The 22,075-nt window shown below is 31.8% G+C and overlaps 1 protein-coding gene across 2 annotated transcripts in view; it reads left to right on the forward strand.

Moving 5' to 3' along the window:
- POT1 (protection of telomeres 1) overlaps window positions 1-22,075 on the forward strand; it is a 78,975-nt gene that overhangs the window by 44,885 nt on the left and 12,015 nt on the right. For both annotated transcript variants that reach the window (XM_007107223.4, XM_007107226.4), the window contains 7 exons: window positions 2,137-2,427; window positions 7,130-7,285; window positions 12,059-12,228; window positions 13,341-13,429; window positions 17,601-17,657; window positions 19,494-19,650; window positions 21,580-21,785. In XM_007107223.4, the coding sequence (XP_007107285.2) occupies window positions 2,137-2,427; window positions 7,130-7,285; window positions 12,059-12,228; window positions 13,341-13,429; window positions 17,601-17,657; window positions 19,494-19,650; window positions 21,580-21,785 (1,126 nt within the window). The remainder of the gene's footprint in view (window positions 1-2,136; window positions 2,428-7,129; window positions 7,286-12,058; window positions 12,229-13,340; window positions 13,430-17,600; window positions 17,658-19,493; window positions 19,651-21,579; window positions 21,786-22,075) is intronic.

Consider the following 22,075-nt stretch of genomic DNA (forward strand, 5'->3'; position numbering starts at 1 on the left):
CTGCTATAAACAGTCTAGTTACATACCTTTTACTGAATATATATAATTATATATAATGTAATATATACATTTATATGTAATTATAATATATATTACATATTATATATTGTATAATGCATAGATATATATGCATTTCAGTTGATTGTATACCAAGGAGTGTGGTTCGTGAGTTCAAGGTTGTGCATATATTAGCCTTTAGTTTTCCAAAGTGTTTTTTTACCAACTTACACACCCATTACAGATATAAGAGAATTCCAGTTGTTCCACATTTTCACCAACACTTGATGTTGTCCATTTTTTTGAATTTTAACCATTCTGTTGCATATGTATTAGTATCTTATTGTGGTTTTAACTTGAATTTCCCTGAAAATTTATGAAATTGAGAACCTTTTAAAATTTGTATGTCTTCTGAAGTTAAAAGTGTTTATTTGAGCCTTTTGCTCATTATAGAATTTTTAACTTCATTTTTTAATTATTTGTGAAAGTTCTTTATATATTTAGGCTACAGATCTTTTGTCAGGTATATGGACTGTGAGTATCTTTTCCCACTCTATGGATTGCCTGTTTACCCTCTTAGTGATGTCTTTTGATGAACAAAAGTTCTTTATTTTAATATAGTCTACTTTTTTAACTTTTGTTTTATGGTCAGTACTTTTTAATTTCCTGTTTAAGAACGCTTTGTCTACTCACTTCATGAAGATGGCTTCTGAGTTTTCCTCGAGGTCATTTATTATTTTCCTGTTTCATATTTAGATCTGTAATTTTCTTTTCCTATAATGTCTTTGACAAATTTTGAAATTAAAGTTTTGCTGCCTCATGAAAATAGGAAATGTGCCCTCTTTTTCAGTTCTAGAGTTTGTGCAAGATTACTGGTTTTTTTTTTCTTACCTAAATGCTTGGAATAATGCACTGGTAAAGCTATCTGAGCCTGGTGATTCCTTTATTAATAGATTTTATTAATGAATTAACATTTCTTTAAGAGGAATGAGATCATTCAGATTTTTTATTTTTCTATCAACTTTGATATATATAATTTTTAGAAAAGTTTATTTCATCCAAATTGTCAAATTTATTGATAATGCTACTTATCTTTTAGATGCTTATAAAATTTGTAATGATAAATCCATTTTTGCAGTCTTGATATTATAATTTGTGTTTCTTCTCTTTTTTTTTCCAGATCAGTCATTCTAGGTTTATCATTTTTATTAATCTCTTCAGAAAATGAGTTTTTAGCTTTGATTTTCTCTATTGTATGTTTCTATTTCTCTTACCTTGATTATGTTTCCTTTCTACTTTCCTTGGATTTGAAATAATATTCTTTGTGCAGCTTCTTGAGATAGAAGCCTAAATTTCTGATTTTTAACCTTCTTTTGTAAAATGTTCACTTATTTCTATAAATTTTTCTCTATGTATTGAATACTACTTTAGTTATATCCAACAAGTTTTAGCACATCACAACTTAAGTATCCTTCAGTTCAATATATTTTCTAATTTCCAATAAATATATAAATACATTTATTAATATCAGACAGTATTACAGGAGACTAAAGGAGGTATTTCATAAGTTCAAAAGGGTTGCTTTATGAAGAAGATATAACAGTCGTAAATGCATGTGCATCTAATAACTGAGCCTTGAAATTCAGAAAGCCAATGTTTTTAAGGCATATCCCAGCTGACTCAGTCAGACCGATGAGCCCTTAGCCTCGGCTGCATTTTACTCACTTCAAACTCTTATATTTTAAGTGTTCTAGTTTTCCCTATAATATTCATAAATAACTGTTACTTATTATCCTTTTTCCTTTTATAAATTATACCTTACTAAAAAAACTAATAAATGTTTTGTTAGTAAAACTGCAAGCCTGATAGTATTAGGGAGGCTGCCACCTAGCTCTTTAAAAAATAAAAATAATTTTGCATAGTGTTTTACAGTTTACATGGTGCTTGTGGATTTTGATATAGCCCAGTAGATTTTGTGATTTCATATGCTAATTAAATGAAATATTTAAAGAATTATGTCCTCTATTAACTATGCTGGCAAGATTTTATAATCTCACAAGTGTTTCCAGTTCCTAGGTTCTGCATCAGTAACCTGTTTTGTTTATTTCTGTTTTGTTTTCTACTTTGCCACTTTCTTAGATCCAAGTATATAAAAAGGAGACTCAAGGTATCACCAGCTCTGGCTTTGCATCTTTGACATTTGAGGGAACTTTGGGAGCTCCTATCATACCTCGTACTTCAAGCAAGTGTTTTAACTTCACCGCTGAGGACCACAAAATGGTAGAAGCCTTACGTGTTTGGGCATCTACTCATATTTCACCTTCTTCAACATTAGTGAAATTGTGTGATGTCCAGCCAATGCAGTATTTTGACCTGACTTGTCAGCTCTTGGGCAAAGCAGAAGTGGACGGAGCATCATTTCTTCTAAAGGTAGATATTTTTAAATACTTGAAATTGTATTGTAAGTTACCGTGACCTATAAGCCTGTAAAGAGCTTATATTTCAGCATTCTGATGGAATAAATATGCATACTGTGTACTAAGAACTTAAAATCTAACCATTTTTAATGAGCCTGTAATTTCTATGCAACTTTACTCTTGAACTTCTCTTCTTTATCCTATACTTCTAGAGAAAAATAGTATTACCAGATCTACATTTTAAATATAGTATTGTTTATGTTGTATTTATATATTTCTTATTAGTACTAACAAAATGAGTTGTTTTCTGTTGCTATTTTTAAGTTGCAGTTCTAAAAATGCATATTTCTGTTTCCCTATCAAGATGTAGCCTTCCTTCTCACTCATTTGCCTTCTTCTTGGCCCACTGATGTTGGGTTCTCTTCCCATGTTATTTCACTGTCTGCTTCATAGGTAGATTATGGATGGTTTTGAAGTGTTTCTTTTTCTTGTTATATTTTATTTTGTTCTTAAATCTGCAGAAAAAAAAAAGTGACATAAGACCCATCTAATCTTTGTTTACCCCTGTCCCAGTTTATTCATGAATAGCTTCTGGAGAGGACAGTTGTCTGATACCATCCTCACCTACCTAGCCTAGGCAGGATGCATTTAAACAAACACTGCTTCAGCCCTGCTTCTCTGGTTCTTTCTTTAGCTTCTGACTCTTTGGAACGATGGAACAGGAAATGGAGTACAGTGGCCCTTGGACAAATATTGAGGTTTAGCATTATTATCGGTTATACCTTGCCCATATTAAAGAATAGTGAAGATAGAAATTATTGAATAAAAAACAAAGTTTTTGAAGTTGAAAATAGCACATATTTATATACACATGAAATACTCTGAAAAAGTAAATGCATGCTATAAAAAAACATAAATAAGTTAAGTATGACAAAATTGAAGCTAAAGCAACATAAAATCATCCAAACAAAATGAGAAGGAATCTTAGGTCAGCCAGTCATACTTTATGCCCAAAGTGACATATTTAACAAATGAGTGTTTGCTAATCACTGAACACTTCCAATGACAAAAATCGGCTGTGCAGAGAAGTATTCTCAACCTTTTGGCTGCTATATTGAGCGTAAATTCTTAAATTCTGAGATAAAACCTGCCACCTTTTAGCTGACGTAGCTGAATCTACATTTGCCTTCTAAAGCAAGAAAACATGCCTGCATCCCATTTTTATAGATAGCCTTTTCAGATAAGTAAAAACAGCTTTCATGCAAATATTATTTTTAAATACAGCATTCAGAAGTGAATGTAAGAAATTACATTAGTAAGACTTTCTTGAGGACAATTTAAAAGAATCTCAAGTCTTTCTATGCTCTTTGTCTCAACAACTCTATTTTCATAAATTCATTTTATAGTAATAATTTAAAATGTGGAAAAATGCCCTTAAAGGAATATTTATCCTTATATTTCTTGTAGTAACAAAAATCAGAAAAAACTCGCATACTAGCAATAGAGAATTTTGTGAATTATTTATGTGTTGTGGAATACTCTGTGACTATAAAATGACATTGTAGACATATACTTATATAGAAATTCACAATATTCTCTTTAGTGATTAATGTACTTTCGTTTATATACTAAAAATGTATTATATGCATAGCAAAAAATATATTGAGAGGACTATATAGCAATATTTTGCTCATTTTATCTATGGGAAGTCAAATTTTAAGTGATTTTTTTTTTCTGAAGTTGATTTTCCTATCCCAAACTAGGAATAATTTTTTAAAATTTTGTTTTGAAAACAAAAGGAGCCAGACCTTACTCCAAATGAGTTCTGGTCAGCGTGGAATATAGCATAATTATTTCCTGTCTCAACTGAGATATGATGCTACTATTATATTGGTCTCATTATTAGTAACTACAATACATTCATTTTAATTATTCTAGTAGATATGATTCCCCCACATACTGTTGTTTCTAAAAGAAGTTAATTTTAATTATAGGTTATTAAGACTATAATGTTAATAAGAAGAGATTAAAGGTTATGGTTGGAGATAAACTCAAAGATAAAATTTAGAGCCTTAAATGTCTTCATGAACAAAGAAAGAAAAGAAAGCATAGTATATCAGAATAATCTTTCAAGTCAAGAAATTGAAAAAGTAACAAACAGAATTATAGAAGGTATGAGGTAGTATTTTAGTAAGGTATTTAATTTGGGGATAGGTAATTTTAACATTGCCCAGAAATTTAAAAGATATTTTTAAGTGATACATAGTAAAAAAATTTCTCTCCTTGACTTCCTCTCTTGTCCCCATGCTGGTATAATAATAAAAATAACATTAACGTTTCAAATTGGCAAAGAAGGATTGTTAAATGGTGATTGTTATCTATTTGGAAAGAAGAATTAGATCTGTATAAAATATGCAGATACCTAACAGGTTGAGTTTTGATACAAGATTACAAAAGTTCCAGAATTTCAACACAAAGTCTGACTTATACTCTACTCTCTCAACCCCTCCTTCAGAAGACTCACGGATTGGTCTGTAAAGCCATTTTAAAGTCTCAAAAACATGTACACAAAATGAAAGAACAAATTCCAAGTGAAGAAAAATACGACATAATGTTACTACTCCCAAAGTGATTGTCCTGGTTCTTTGAATAATTTAGGAAACAGAGTGAGTGACACAAACTCATGATTGTTTATTTACAACTTAGCACTGTCACCAACATCATTCAGTACTTTCTCTGTAATCTGACACTGGCAGACACCTGTATAGATATGCAGTATTTTCCAAAAAATAGGCAGAAGACCTAAATAGACATTTCTCCAAAGAAGACTTACAGATAGCCAACAGGCACATGAAAAGATGCTCAACATCACTAATTATTAAAGAAATGCAAATTAAAACTACAGTGAGATACTGCCTCAGACTGGTCAGAATGGCCATCATTAAAAAGTCTACAAATAACAAGTGCTGGAGAGGGTGTGGAGAAAAGGGAACCCTCCATATTTGTTGGTAAGAATGTAAATTGGTGCAGCCCCTATGGAGAACAGTATGGAGGTTCCTTAAAAAACAGAGTTCACATGATCCAGCAATCCTATTCCTGGGCATGTATCTGGAAAAGACAAAAACTCTAATTTGAAAAGATACATCCAGTTTTCATAGCAGCACTATTTATAATAGCCAAGACATGGAAGCAACCTAAATGTCTATTAACGGATAAAGAATATGTGGTGTATATATACAATGGAATGTTACTCAGCCATATAAAAAGAATGAAATAATGCCATTTGCAGCAACATAGATGGACCTCGAAATTATAGTAATAAGTGAAGTAAGTCAGAGAAAGGCAAACATCATATAATATCATTTATACGTGGAATCCAAGCAAATGATACAAATGAACTTATTTACAAAACAGAAATAGATTCACAGACATGGAAAACAAATTTACGGTTACCAAAAGGGAAAGGATGGGGGGAAGGATAAATTAGGAGTTTGGGATTAACAGATACACACGACTGTATATAAAATAGATAAGCAACAAGGACCTATGTATAGCACAGGGAGCTATATTCAATATCTTGTAATAACCTATAATGGAAAATAATCTGAAAAAGATATATGTGTGTGTGTCTATGTGTGTGTATAACTGAATCACTTTGCTGTACACCTGAAACTAACACAACATTGTAAATCAACTATACTTCAATTAAAAAAAAAAAAGTTAAAAAAAAAAAAGGAAATGTGGTGTTTTCTATTTAAGTAGACGGTTCACTCTTACCCAGCCAAACTTCTGACATGCAGAGGCATTCTCACCTCTCTCCAAATGTCTTTTGTCCCACCCTGTTATAGCATAGCATAGCCTCAAGTTCATCTCTTCCAGCCCTAGCACAGCACAGGCTAGCCCAGGTCTTAAGGATGGGATAGTGCATACTCGTCCTGGGCCCCTGTTCCCATCCTTACCTCAAGGTGACTTAAATAGCAATCCAACCTACCTTTCCCTTTCCATCACCCATGATTGTCATTCACTTGTGTTCATAACATCTAACATAAACGAAATATTCATATCTGTGCTTTCAAAGGCCTTTTCCAAATCAGAACAAAGTGGAAAAATGGGCAGAGGTCAGATTAGTTCCCTAAAAGCTGGGAATTTTTACTTAAGAAAATTAGCAGAGATACTTGTAAAGGTTTATATACAAGATGGTAATTACTAAATTATTTAAAATAGCAAAAATTTTGAAACAAGTCAAATGGCCAAAAAAGGGATTGGTTTAATAAATTTGTTTGCATCTATAACGTAAAATAATGTGAAACCATTGAAAATCCTATTTTAGAAGAATATTTAAATTGCCTGAAAAACTGCCCAGCAATAAATTAAGAAATGAAAAGCAGAATAGAATGCCAGTTTGGTAAAAAGAAAAAAAGACATATATATTATAAATACATAGAAGAAAAAAAAGATAAGTAAATTCAACAATATGTTAATAGTTTTTCTAAGCTCATAGCTGTTTGAATTTTTTTCCTTACATTTTATTCATTACCTATACATATGTAGTCCTTTTACAATCAGGAAAGAATATACATCATATTCAAAGTTTAACAGATATTTGGGGGAATATATTTAATTACTTTTAAGCTATGTCACCAGCAAATAAAACTCTTCTAGCCTCCACAATTTTACAAAAAGATCATTAAACTTTTGTTCTACTTCTTATGCAGGTATGGGATGGCACCAGGACCCCATTCCCATCGTGGAGAGTCTTAATACAAGACCTTGTTCTTGAAGGTGATTTAAGTCACATCCAGCGGGTGCAGAATCTGACAATAGACATTTTAGTCTATGACAACCATGTTCAAGTGGCCAAATCTTTAAAGGTGATGTTGTGTAGCAGGCATGTTTTGCTGTTTTGTATTTTTGTAAATTTTAGGGTAAATCACATGTTAGATGATATTTGAGGTCTAGAAATTAACTCCAAATTAATTTTTTTCTTTAATTTGTAAAATATGTATTTAAATTATTAGATGATATATTAAATTATAATGGCTTGAACAGCTTTTTTAAAGAATGTTTCCTGAATATCTTAAAGCTGTGCCCAATTTTACTATGGAAATAAGAAAGAAAAATTTTTTTCTGCAATAAAATTTGCTTTAAAATAACAAAGGATGTATAAAATATTTGTAAACTTAAATGATAAGCTCTTTTACTTGGTTTGATAAAATCCGGTCTTTAACTTTTTACTCATTAGTCTAAGAAATTGTTAATCTACCTCTAAAATATATTGATAAATTGTCTGTGTGTACCATACAGTTGATTAGAATTTGCTCACTTTTTGAGATGCAGTTTCTAGGTAAAATAACGCTGCTTAGTTTTGGCACTTCTTACTTATTAATAACATTTTAAGGAATATTTTTCTTCATTTTACCATGTCTTTTATTTGCAAGTAACCTTTCTTGCAAAGAATGCTGTCATTGATAATAATGATAATAATAGTAACATTTGTTAAAGCACTTCGTATGTATTTAGCACTGTCTTGTGCAGTAGGTACTATCATCATTTCTGTTTTACAAATGAGAAAACTGAAGCTCTCAGAGGCCCAAGATTTCGCAGCTACTTGGGTGAAGCCTGTATTTGAATGTACGTCTGTTTCCAGAGCTAATCTTCTTAAGCAGTATAAAGAAATGAATTTCTTTATTGCATATAGCTTCCATCCTACATTTAGGGAGTTGTATAACCTACTTATAGGAAGAAAATAGGGAAAGTGAATTGTAATTTTTTTAGATTTGAATTTTAGTGCCCGGTTTCTTTTTTGCAAATAAATGTTCTTGGGGAAGGAAATATTTCCACTTTTACACTGTGTTACAAAGAAGCCCACCCAACTCAATAAATTAGGTTAAAGTCCAGGTCAAGGAAGGTGATAACTGTACTCTTCTGTCCTTTATGAGTGTGTTCATACCTTTCATATCAGAAAATTGACTGTTGAAGATATATTTTTGATGCTTTTCCTTGATTTTATCTGCATTGATTAGCTTATTTCAAAAATAAATGTAATGATAAAGCCAGTTCTAAAGCCTTTTTAAAATACAGATAGAGTTCTTTTACGAATGAAAAAGATTTACATTTTAGATTCTACTTGCACTGTTTAATTCCCTTCTCTTTCCCTATGCTGTTTCTATAGGTCTTTTGTTCCTCTCTCTTGTCCTGATTTCCTTGTCCCAAATCCTGAACAGCACCTGCCACAGTGCTTTCCATGTAGTAAGGGTTAAGTAAATAATATATCTGCTGGTGAATGCATGAATCAATGAGCGCTGTGAATTTTTTTCATCTCCTTTGTCTGCTTTATGTCACCCACTAGAGGGTGCTATGAGCACACATAATTAAGAAAATGTAGGGCAATTAATTTTTCTCTAAAGATATCATGACATTTATCTACAATGTAATAGAAAAATGAAAAGGATTTTCTCTATGTGTAAGTAATATAACTGTAGGCTTTTATTTAATGCACCTTGACATCACATTTTATTTGTTCTGAGGCAACCTCTATACTAACCATTTCGTATTTATTTAAGAAGTGCCCAGAGTCAAATGATATTGATATCAATTAATTCTTGTCAACACTTGACGATAACTGCTTAAAATTGCATATTTATATTGAAATGCATGGAATACATGTATTTTTGTTGAATAGGAACAGGAAAAAAATGTGATTTTTATTTTATGTAATAAAGAGGACAGTTAAGGCAGTTATAAAGTACAATATAATTGAACTCTATATACGACACATTTTACAGCTAAAGTTGCCCTTAACATGTTTCCTAAACCTTGCTTTTTAAGTAAGTTATCTCCTTCCCTAAACATTTACACACACACACACACACACACACACACACACACACACTTCAAACCTTTTGTCTACAAACAAAAGCAGTGTATTTTCAATCCCCAGACTTATTCTGACACAATTTAAAAATAATTGTAAAACACACGTAGTTCTAATTAGGTTTGGCATTCAGTGACCCAAGAACTATAGTTTGGTTATTTTCAGACATATACAGGTCATTAAAAATATTAAACCTAAAGGGAAATTTTTGAAAGTTTATAAGGAATATTTAAATCATTTCTAAAGGAATAAACATTTCTTAATAGCCAGTTTGCTTTGCTTTATTTTTACTGTTTCTGTATTAAAAAGGGCGTTTACAACAATTTTTAGAGGTATGTTTTATAGTTTTTTGGTTATTACCAGCAAGACGATTTGTTTGTTATATATTTGTCTATTATAACAGCATTCTGGCACATTTTATAATATATTTAGCAAGCTTAAAAAAATATACAATGCTGCCTCCAGAAGGAATTTCTGGAAATAACAGTTTGTCATTTTTATAGCCTATATATATAAAATTCTCTCTTGGTCTTTAAAGTATAATTTTGTTTTATTATGAAATACAGTAGTAAAGAAGATAGTATAACAAACATCTATGTGCCTATCGTCCAAACTTAACATTTCTAAATGTTTTGCACACTTATTTCAGGTACTTTTAATTTTAAGAAATGAAATTTCTACATGTGGAACCTTCTTTGTACCTCTGCTTATTCTAATTTTTTGCTCCCCAATATCCTTTTATTTACCCTAACATGTACATGTGCACACCCATGTTTATTATGCTTTTATTTTATATACTTTTGTCTGAAAAATGCATATGGTTATGTATCATTCTATAATTTGCTTTTTTCCTTTGACATTATATTTGTAAGATTTATCCGTGTTCATATATGTATCTGCATTAATACCAGCCTGTCTTAATTATCATACCTTTATTTTTAAATGATATTTCATAGATTAAGCCCTCACTCCCAGTTCAGTCTTCAAAACTAACTTGACTGTTCACTTTCAGATCAGTTTTTACAATTCCTTGAAAGGTACTGGAGATTTAGATAGAAATTGCATTGATTTTAAAGAATAATTAATTAGGAAATTATCTTTATACTGTTGAAACTTTTCATTTATGATTATGGTATCTTTCACCTTGTGTCTGGCCTTCTTTAAGTCCTTTGTAGGTTATATACATTTATTGCATTAATATATTATGTATATTAAAAAGAATTACAGAGTAATAAATGTTCAAAAAGAATGACATAAAAATAAATAGAAATAGACATATTTCCTTCCATCATCTTACTTTGGAGACCATGAGGAAAATCAGTTTTGTCATCGTGTGTGCGCGTGTGTGTGTGTGTGTGTGTGTGTGTGTGTGTGTGTGTGTTTTCCTTCTCTGACTCTATTTACCCTGCTCCCCTGCTGTTCTGTCAGTGGAAGAAGTCAGAGAAGAAAAGACTAAGTTCCTTACCTCCTTATAAAACCCATGATTGGATGGGAAAAAGATCCTTGAGAATGAAGGAGTAGCTCTGGGAGTGTGGATTTTTTCCCCTTATTTTTCCCCCCATTTCTCTCCTCCATCACATCCAGAGGGTGATGAGGAGAAATACAATGAACTGAAACAGCAATAAGCAGAGATGGGAGGTTGGTTTACTACCTTCTCTTTCTTTATATTCCCCCATGTGTAGCTTTTCTGTTACACAGAATCTCACCACTGTTAATCTTGACCTTGTAGGAAAAAAAGAGAATGGTAGTCCCACAGTCATCAGCAGTCAGGAGTGCTGCTTTACACAAATGAATTAAATTTCTTAGTTGGTAACTAACTCCTTTTGTTTATAACTCTTTCTTCATAAAAATAAATGTGATTTAGGTAATATAGCTTCTTCCTTTGAGTAGGTGTCAGTTTCTTTTTTTTTTTTTTTTTTTTTGAACCCATGTCCCCTGCATCGGCAGGCGGATTCTCAACCACTGTGCCACCAGGGAAGCCCGGTGTCAGTTTCTTTAATAAACATTCTGCATCTGTCTCTTTTTAAGTTTTCTACTTTAAAAAAATATCAAATACTCCATAATTAAAGGTATTTTTAAGACTAAGTTTAGCAAAACATCTAAAATTATAGGACATTTGGTTCAAAACTAATTGGTTTAAATCTATATTTGAACTCACAGAAGGTGTTTCACATTATGGTGCACAGACAAAAATATTTACAGAAGTTTTCTTTCCATAGAACTTGTGGAATAGAGGGAGTATATTATTTTGATAGAGTAGCACATTTAATCATACTTTCTAGTATTCTCATAATGAGAGTGTTTTAGTGATCATATTTAATTAAATCTTACCTTAAATTAGTTAAAGCAGGTTATTTTGAGAAACCCTAACCAAATAGGTTTCTTAATCAAATAGAGGGCTTGGATTTGATTTAGGTAATAGGTTTCTTAGCTACAATATCTTACCAATGCTAAGACTCAATCTTATTTAACATTTTAATATCTCTAAAATGGAAATATGCCTTTACATTTGAAAAATACATACATATCTATACATGCATATGTATGTATACAAACACACACACACACACACACACACACACACGTTTTGGTTTTGATACAGTGTCCTTGGGGCTGATATTGAGTACACATTAGTAGAACATACCAGTTTCCTTTCTGATGAGTCAACATCCCCGGTTATTGGTCTGTGCCCCATGTTAGTTGTTAAATATTGTATCAGAAATTGCTTGATTTTTCTCCATTTTCTAAATAATAAATCATTTACTTTTAGGTTGGAAGCTTTCTTAGAATTTATAGCCTCCATACCAAACTTCAGTCAGTCAATTCAGAGAACCTGGCAACATTTTTAGCCCTAGAGTTTCATCTCCATGGAGGCACCAGTTATGGTCGGGGAATCAGAGTCTTGCCAGAAAGTAACTCTGATGTGGATCAACTGAAAAAGTAAGCATATTATAAACCTATTTAGAAATTGTAAAAAGGTATTAATTAAGCTGATTTCTGGGATAATATTGTTCTGAGGTGGGAAGGGGGGCTCTCTAAGAGGTCTCTTGTAATTGATCCTCAGAGCCTTCCTTGCCATTATTCATTTTTTTAAATAGATGAACCAAATGAAACAAATCAAGTGATTGTAGGTTCAAATAGCTACATAGTAGCAGAGCTGGGTTTATAGTCTAGGTTTTCCAATAGTTACTTATGCTCTTACCTCTACTCTTTGTACTCATGTTCTTCTACCATTTGCCACCTTCTCCAAGTACAGAAACAAACAGTGGAAACTGGAGCTTAGCTAAAGTTTGGAAAACTTGATATATATGTCTAGGGTGCCAAACGTACTTGATCAATCATGGAAAAAATACTGCCTTTTTAAAGTGCGTATAACTGAGAAAATAGGTAATGGAAATATTTCAGGGTATCATATTTTTAAAACTTTTAGGTGTGCCCAGAAAGTGAATAGTACCTTAAATCCTGCTACACTTGCAGCTCCCATTTCCTTGAAGTACTCCTGTTAGTGATGTATGCAGAAACTCTTTGACCCGTATTCTAAGGAAATAAAAATTCTTCTACATATTTTCAAAGAGTTATAGAAAATATCCTTTTCAGTAAATTGAAATGACATAACTATTTTCCAAGTTTTAATATATTGAAATCAATATGACTTTATCATCAATAAAATTAGCTATTTTAATAACCTTCTCTCAGTTTCCCTACTTTATTTCTCATATTGCAATATATAATCACATAGTATTTCACTACTTGAGTACAGAGTGAGATTGTTCTGACTTAGAATGTCATCCATTAAATACCCAGCTTATTTGCAGTATTTCATCATCCCACTGTTCTACTTGTGTCTTTCTAGACTTAGGTTTTTAAAATTTGAGGGTCTCTTAGAATCCCCCAATAATCTGTTAAAAAACTATAGTCCTCCTGAAGAATGCATACACACACAGAATTTTTTATACAATTTCAGTGAGCTCTTGGTTTCTTTGGGTAGAGCTAAACTGACCATTGTTTGACTTTGTTTTATGCAATTAAAAATTATATTCTTTCAATTACAGGGTTTTAGAATCTGTAGATTTGCCAGCCAATCAGTGTTTAGAGGGTATATGTCAATCAGAACATGAGGACAGCTTTTCAAATATTTCAAGTAAGGACAGTTTTTTTAAATTTATTAAACTACAGTTGATTTACAATATTGTGTTAGTTTCAGGTGTACAGTGTCAGATTCTTTTCTGTTATAGGTTATTAACAAGATAATATAGTTCCGTGTGCTTTACAGTAAATCCTTGTTGTTTACCTATTTTATATATAGTGGTGTTTATTTATTAATCCCATGCTCCTAATGAGTAAGGATAATTTTTAATGTTGCCAGTTTAGTTTCTGCTAAGTAAAATGACTTTATCAACATAAATTCTCTTTTTTAATATCTTCCTGTCTCTATTTTTTTTGTTGTTAAATCCATATGCATTGTAAAGAAACATGCTAAATCTTTATCAGTGTCCTGTGCAAAGGTAAACGTTACTCCTCCCTTACCTGTATAGTTACATTTTCAAATTGGGGTGATAGGGATTACTTGATTTGTGATATACGTAGTGTTAATGTGTATATATATGTATTTATTATAAATCTGTATTTATTTCCTAGTAAACTATTTTGCTTGTCAGTTTCTAAAAGGAACAAAGGTTGTTTTTGCTGCTTTATTTCAAATAGCCCAAGTATTTTTTGATCATACATATCTTAGAGTTCCCAGTTTTATTGAGTTAAGTACCTAATTACAAAACGTTAACAAACAGTTGTGTATTTATATTATTGCCTACCTGAACAGGTGACTATTCAAATCTAAATTTTAAAACACTCAGTCTGTAAGATTTTTTTCTTTACCATTTTGTCTCAGTATTTGCTTATACATTCTGACACATAGAATCTATGTCATGTTTCTATCCCCTATTTTTTTTTTTACAACCTAACTCCTTCCCTACTATGATCTATTTTATGAGTATTTACTCTCTTTCTGTATCAGTAATGATAAGCATTAAAATTAACATGTGTGGATTGATAGGCACTTAGTCAGTGCCCACAGCCATTATTATTTAATCCTAACAGCACTCCTATGAGGTTGATATTATTCTTCCCTTTTACAGAAAGGAAACTGAGGCTTGAGTGATGGGAATCATATAATTTGTCCAGGGTCACTTAGCTATTAACTGATGGCAAAGTCAGTCAGATTCAAATGCAGGCTATTTGATTTTTTTGTACATGTTTATTTCTTCATTTTCTCTGCCTTAGAATTCTTCATATTTCCTAGCATGCTGGTGATAGCATTTTAGCCTAATCTGTGATTATTTAAACTGCCATTAAGAGGCCAGTTTACTTCCATTGACAATCATTTGGAGACAGTATTAATTTGTAATTATACTTTTTGAAATCTCTTTTCTCCTTTTAAAAGGTTTTTCTAATTGTTTTTTAAATTACAAAAGTAGTACATGTGACAGTATCAAGCTATGTAGCCTTCCCATGCCTTTATGCCCACTCACTGAGGTAAAGTTAAGAGTTTAGTGTGATTTCTTCAACATCTTCATGTTTATATGAATATATATACTTCTACATAAACAGATATGAATTTTCCCTCTGTTTAAAATTTTTACAAAAATGGGACCATACTAGACTAGCTGCTTTATTTAACAGTGTATCATAGACCTCTTTCTGGGGTAATTCATATAGCTCAAACTCATTCTTTTAATAGTTACATTATATTTTATATGAGTCTAACATTATTAATTAAGCCATTTTCCATCTGATAGACATTCAGGTTGTTTCCAGTTTCTTACTCTTACAAATACTTCTTTAATAAACACCCTTGAACAATTGTACTTTCATGCTTATTGTTTCTCTAAAATAAACTCCTAAAGGTGGGGTTGAACAATCAAAGAGTAAGTACATCTGTTATTTTCATAGATGATGCCAGATTATATGCCAAAATGTCATAGGATTCATATGCAAATAACAGGGTGGGAGAATGTCCTTTCCTTACACTCTCAGTGGTGTTGGCCGTTGACACTATAAGTAATTTTTTGACAATTTGGTAGGTATAAGGTGATATCTTATTTATTTTCCCTGAGTACATGGAAACTTAAAAATCTTATTATATATTTGTTGGCCCTTTTTACTCCTTCTTTGAATTGTCTGCTCTTCCCCTATACCTGATTTTCTGTTGGGTTCTTTATTTTTTTTCTTATCAGTTTTGTGGGAGATTGTTGTATATATTTTGCAATATTTTCTCTATTTTCTTATTATTTCACTTCGTGCAGAAAGGCAAGTATTAAGTAATCAGATTCTTTGAAATTATACTTTGCTAGCTTAAGATTCTCTTGCCATGGATTCTTATGCCATTTATTAGTGATGTTGAGGAAGATGGGCAAGTAATACATATGTTTGTATATGATGCCACATACAATAAATTATAAAAATATAACATACTATTATATATAATAGAATGTAGTCAGCTAAAGTAGTTGCAAAATATGGATACTTTTTTAAGTCTTAAGTTCTTCATTTTGGAAAGCATTATTAAAACTTATTGCTATGGAAATTGAGTTATTTGTAGTGAGGTGGATGGACCTAGAGTCTGTCATACAGAGTGAAATAAGTCAGAAAGAGAAAAACAAATACCATATGCTAACACATATATATGGAATCTAAAAAAAAAAAAATGGTTCTGAAGAACCTAGGGGCAGGACAGGAATAAGGACGCAGACGTAGAGAATTGTATAGCTGATTCACTTTGTTATAAAGCAGAAACTAACACACCATTGTAAAGCAACTATACTCCAATAAAGATGTTAAAAAAAAAAGACTTATTGCTATGATCACTACTTTTGCTTTTTTTGTTAAAGTAAAATCATATTTTATAGTATTCATCAAGTCATCCTATTAAGTTTGGTAAATTTATTATTTTATCCACCTATCCCTTTATTCCCTTCACAATGTATTTTTTCAACATAAAAAAAATTTTCGAACTTACAGAAAAGTTGAAACAGTTGTACAGTCAACACTCATATACCCACCGTCTGATTCTCCAGTTAACATGTTATTCTCTTTGCTGTGTCATTTATCTCTTTTTAATGCATCAATCCAGTTTATTTTTTGATGCATTTCAAAGTAATTTGCAGACATAAGTACATCTCCTAAACACTTCAATGAATGAACATCATTACCTAGAGTTAAATATTTGTTTAGAATTCTCTTTTATTTTTGAGGTAAATTATATTCAATGAAATGGGCAACCTAGGTGTATCATTTCATGAGTTTTGGCTAACACATAAACTGCATAACCTAAGTCCTCTTAAAATCAAGACCATTACCTTTTTGCAGAAAGCTCCCTCGTGCGCTTTCCCAGTCGATCCTCACCCCCAACCCCACCCCAGAAGTCCTGATTTTTTCCGCCATAGATTAATTGTGCCTGTTCTATAACTTCAGATAAATGCAATAACATGTTATGTGCTCTTGTACATACTGTTTGTTTTTGAGATTCATCCATGTTGCATATATAAGTGGTTTATTCCTTTTTAATGCTTAGTATTATGGTATGACATAGACATTTTTGAAAATATGAATTTCCAGTTGCAGCACCATTTTTTTTTTTTAAAGATGGCTTTGGTGTCTTTGTCAAAAATCAAATGAGTATAAGTGTGGATTTACTTCTGAGCTTTGTTTTCAGTACTTAGTAGTGTGATGTGAAGTAAGCATTTTTTTTCCTCATACTAATTTCCAGTTGTTGCAGAACCATTTTTTGAAAAGAGTTTTGCTTTCCATTTGGATTGCTTTGCTGCCTTTATCAAAAATCAAATGACCATGTAAATGTGGGTTTATTTCTGGACTTTCTATTTAATTCTGATAATATTATTTGTCATTCTTTATGTCAGTACCATATTCTTTTGTTTACTATAGCTTTATAGTAAATCTTGAAGTCGTATAGTATAAGTCCTCCAATTTTGTTCTTTTTCAAGATTATATTCTAGATTCTAGATTCTTTGCCATTTCCACTTAAGTGATAGAATCTGCTTGTCTCTTCTATAATAAAGCCTATACAATTTTGATTAGGATTTTATTGAATCTACAGATCTATTGGGAAGAATATCAATTCTTAACAATATTGAACCTTCCAATCCATGAACAAATGATATGAATCCATAAACAAATTTCACCATTTGTTTAGATTTTCTTCAGTTTCTCTCAGTAATGTTTTATAGTTTTCAGTGCCACATTGAGCTTTTAATGGATTTTAAAACTGTAATTCTTCTTTCCTTTTTTCCTAATAGGCTCTGGATCAGTATCACTATATGAAGTAGAAAGATGTCAACAACTGTCGGCTACAAGTAAGACCATTTTCATTTTTGTAATATGGGCACAATAGTGAGTATTATGAAGTCTGTCCTTATACTTATCTATCCACGAGGGCAAAAACATATCCATGTTAATTTTAATCAATTCACACTATGTATTTAGTGGTGTGTCCATAAAGGAGTTCCTTAAAATATGCCCCAAAACTTTAATGTTAGCAATGATAGTTGATCTATCATACCCACCTTCTGATACTTCAGCTAAGATTTTAAAAAAATTAACTATTTCTAAGCAGAAGTCTATTAAATAAAATTCTGTAATATACTATTATAAAGATATGAGTTTCTCATTATTGGAGAAAGGACATATAATTATGAAATGGGCTAGAAGAAAGAAGCTGTGGTATTGTATTAGAATTGGAGGTGTCAGTATGTACTCATGGTTTTAGAGACAGATACAGAAATAGATATATGTGTGTTTGTATATATGTATTCACTCACATATACATTCATACAAATGCAGGTGCACGTGTATAAGTATAGGTATGAACATGTGTGCATATGTGCCCGAGCTCTGTTGATGAAAGGGCATAAAAACAAGGACACCCAGTAGCAATGAGTACACTTAGTGTACAGATCTTAGTTTATAAATAATATCCCCAATCAGGACTTCTTGGAGAAATAGCAGATTCCAGGATTGGGGCAGGAGAATTATAAGGTGATTCTGGAACATCTTGTTGTGCCAGAAAGTAGAGAATTTCTCAGGTTAATGGTGGCAGATGTCAAATCTCATACAATTTGAGTATCAAAATAAAAATTACTAGTGATGGCATAGAACTGATGGAATAAAGTAGGAATCTGTTAGTCCATATGGATAGTAAATAAATGAACAAAACAAATAAATAAATAAATGAGGTTGAATGGAAAGCTGTTATTTAAAATAGAATGGCAGCTGATAAATGTAAAAGAAATAATGAAGTTAGGGAAAAATCACCATTTTTCAATCATGATAGTAATTAGTTGCTAATCGTCAATGGATCTTAAACTAGCAGGATCCTAAATGTTTAATGAAATTGGGATATTTATATTTTATCAAATACTTTCTTATTAGTTATAAAGGGGGAAATAATAAGTTTATAGTGGAGAAACCTGCTGAATACCACCTTAATCAGCTGAGCAAAGTTAACATCCCCAGGAATGAAAACACTGATATCATGTGCCTTTTGACGTCATGCAGTGAGAAGGCCACAATATCACTTACACAGTAATATTCCTACCAAAAATGCGTAATTGGTATCTGATCATGAGAAAAACCAGGCACACCCAAATAAATGGCCTCTACTCCTCAAATACATTAGCATCCTGAAAGACAAAGAAGAGCTGAGGAACCATTCTGTACATTGAAGGACTCCAAAGAGACAGGAAAAATAAATGCTACACATGGTTCAGGATTGGGTCCTAGACCTGAAAATAAAATGCTAAATAAGAGCATTATGGGGATAGTTGGAGAAATTTGAATAATGTCTGTTGATTCGGTGATAATCAATGTTAAGTGTTCTGATGTTGAAAATTACATTGTAATATGTTAATGAAATTGCTTGTTCTTGTGAAATACATACTGAAGTACTTAGGGATAAAGGGACAAAATGTCTGGAAGTTACTATCACGTATCTGCAAGGTTTATGTATATATGGAGAGATGGAGATAATGACAGATGGAGATGATGATAAATGTGGCAAAATGTTACCAAAATTGACAATTAATACAACTTAATTGGATTTGATTGTGTATGTTTGTTTCACGGGGATTCAAGTCATGAATATACTTATATCCTTGCAGATTTCTCTAACTTAATTCAAAAATTCTTTATAGTACTTACGGATCATCAGTATTTGGAGAAAACCCCACTGTGTGCTATTTTGAAACAAAAAGCTCCTCAACAGTATCGTATCCGAGCAAAATTGAGGTCATATAAGCCCAGAAGACTCTTTCAGTCTGTTAAACTTTATTGTCCTAAGTGTCATTCACTGTAAGTATTTTCCATAACAAAACCAAAGTTTTCATTTCATGAAATTTGTGTATATATGTTTTCTTATGTGTCAGTTTAAGTCCTGACAAGGAGTAAATTGTGATTTTAATGTATTGTATTTTGAAAGAATGGTAATCTTTTTAAGAGAAAACACTAATTCTTAGAAAAGAAATCCTTTTGATGTTTCTTAGTAATATTAAATAAAAGTAGTTGCTGTTTTCAGATCTGAAATTCAATTTAGTAGCTCTGATAAATGCAAACAAATAATAACTGTGAAAAGCTGTACAGCACAGGGAGCTCAGCTGGGTTCTCTGTGATGGCCTAGTTGGGTGGGATGGGGCTGAGGGGAGGTCCAAGAGGGAGGGGATGTGTGTATGCGTATGGCTGATTCACTTCGCTGTGCAGCAGAAACTAACACAACTTTGTAAAGCAATTATACTCCAATAAATAAATAAATAAATAAATATAATAATTTTTAAAAAAGAAAATATTTGGGGGGACTTTCTCATTTATCACAAAAAAATCTTGAAAGTAAACCATTATTAGCTAAAATCCTTAAATAGAAAAGATTTCTGGTTAGTTGAAATTCCTAATTAAGTGTTAAGAGAAAGCCTTGTTGGAAATATTCCTGTCCTGCTTAATAACTACCATATAGTGGACATAATTTGAACTTTTGTTGGTAATTAAGGATTTCTTAGTTCCTCAAAAGCTTTATTCTAAACATCAATTATTTTATAAATAAGTAAATAAATTTATAAGACATTAGAATGAATATGTACTTACTAACTCAAGACATAGTCTGAAAAAATTTTTTTTTTTTTTTTTGGTGGTATGCGGGCCTCCCTCTGTTGTGGCCTCTCCCGTTGCGGAGCACAGGCTCCGGACGCGCAGGCTCAGCGGCCATGGCTCACGGGCCCAGCCGCTCCGCGGCATGTGGGATCCTCCCAGACCGGGGCGCGAACCCGGTTCCCCTGCATCGGCAGGCGGACGCGCAACCACTGCGCCACCAGGGAAGCCCTCTGAAAATTATTTTTAATCCCTCTTCTTTTTTATGCAATATAAGTATCTTCCCTCTATATATGTAACATGGACATGTATATACATCTCCATTATATTTATGTGTGTGTACATTGTGTGTGTGCTGTGTACAGTAATGTACATATATTTTCCCCTCCATAATCTAAGTATAATACTGTTTGTACCCATTTGGGCTTGAAATGGTAGTTGGAATTAAAATATAAGTACAGATTTTAGATAGTTCTTGAAGTATTATCAAATTATACGTCGTAAAATTCTGTAAAAACCATATAGCTTTGCCAAACAAAACCACCCTCTATGATAATTTTTTAAACAAATAGGGAAATCATCTTAGAAATGTTAAGAGGTTTTACCTAAATTTACACAGCTGATTGGTGACAGAACAAAGACAAGGAAATAGACCTTTTGATTCTAGATTATGCGATTTCTACTGTATCATATTTTACCATATGACTTTTGAAAATTATATTCTAGATTAAAAGGAATCAAATGGAATATTGGTTTGTAAAGTAGGTACCCTATGAAAGTGATATTACTTAAGTGGTAAGTGGATGTTTAGCTGGAGTGAAGATGAGGCTCCTGCTGGGAAGTTTAGCATTCCTTACAGGGGAGAACAGTTTGGTGCTAGAAATAATGGTGTCACAAAACCAGGCAAGGAAATTGCTGGTGGTTAATGTAATTATGATATGGATCTAATTAGCCATAAAATGTCATCAAATATCTTTCTATTGAATGAGTCATATAATCTGCAGAGTGAATTATCTCCATGTTTTAAAATAAGTAGCTGGTTCATAAGCATATAAACAATTTTTTTATTGGATAGTTTGTTAAATTTGAATTTCCAAGCTTATACCAGTTGTTTTTGTATTATTTCGTTGTCAATGATTTTAGGCAAGAAGTTCCACATGAGGGTGATTTGGATATAATTTTGCAAGAGGGTGCAACCAAAACCCCAGATAGCAAACTACAAAACACATCATTATATGATTCAAAAATCTGGACCACTAAAGATCAAGGAGAACGAAAAGTAGCTGTTCATTTTGTGAAAAATAATGGTATTCTCCCACTTTCAAATGACTGTCTAATTTTGATAGAAGGTATGATATTTAAGTTGCTGTTCTATTAGAATATAGCTTTTGCTTATGTGTTTCTCTGATTGATTATTGTTAAATATATTTTAGGGGCAACCTGGGACATATAAAGTCAAAATACTGTTAATTTAAATTTCAAATAATGTAATATATATAGCAACTAGATTCAAATATATACATATACACATATATATATGTAAATTTATCTGAATGACATTTTGAAATTACACATTAAACTCAAGTGTTTGCTTTTGTCCATCTTGTTGGATTCCTACATGTCATCTTAATGAGACCCA

The sequence above is a fragment of the Physeter macrocephalus genome, chromosome 5 (genome assembly GCF_002837175.3).
Source record: "Physeter macrocephalus isolate SW-GA chromosome 5, ASM283717v5, whole genome shotgun sequence".
NCBI classification, from domain to species: Eukaryota; Metazoa; Chordata; class Mammalia; order Artiodactyla; family Physeteridae; genus Physeter; species Physeter macrocephalus.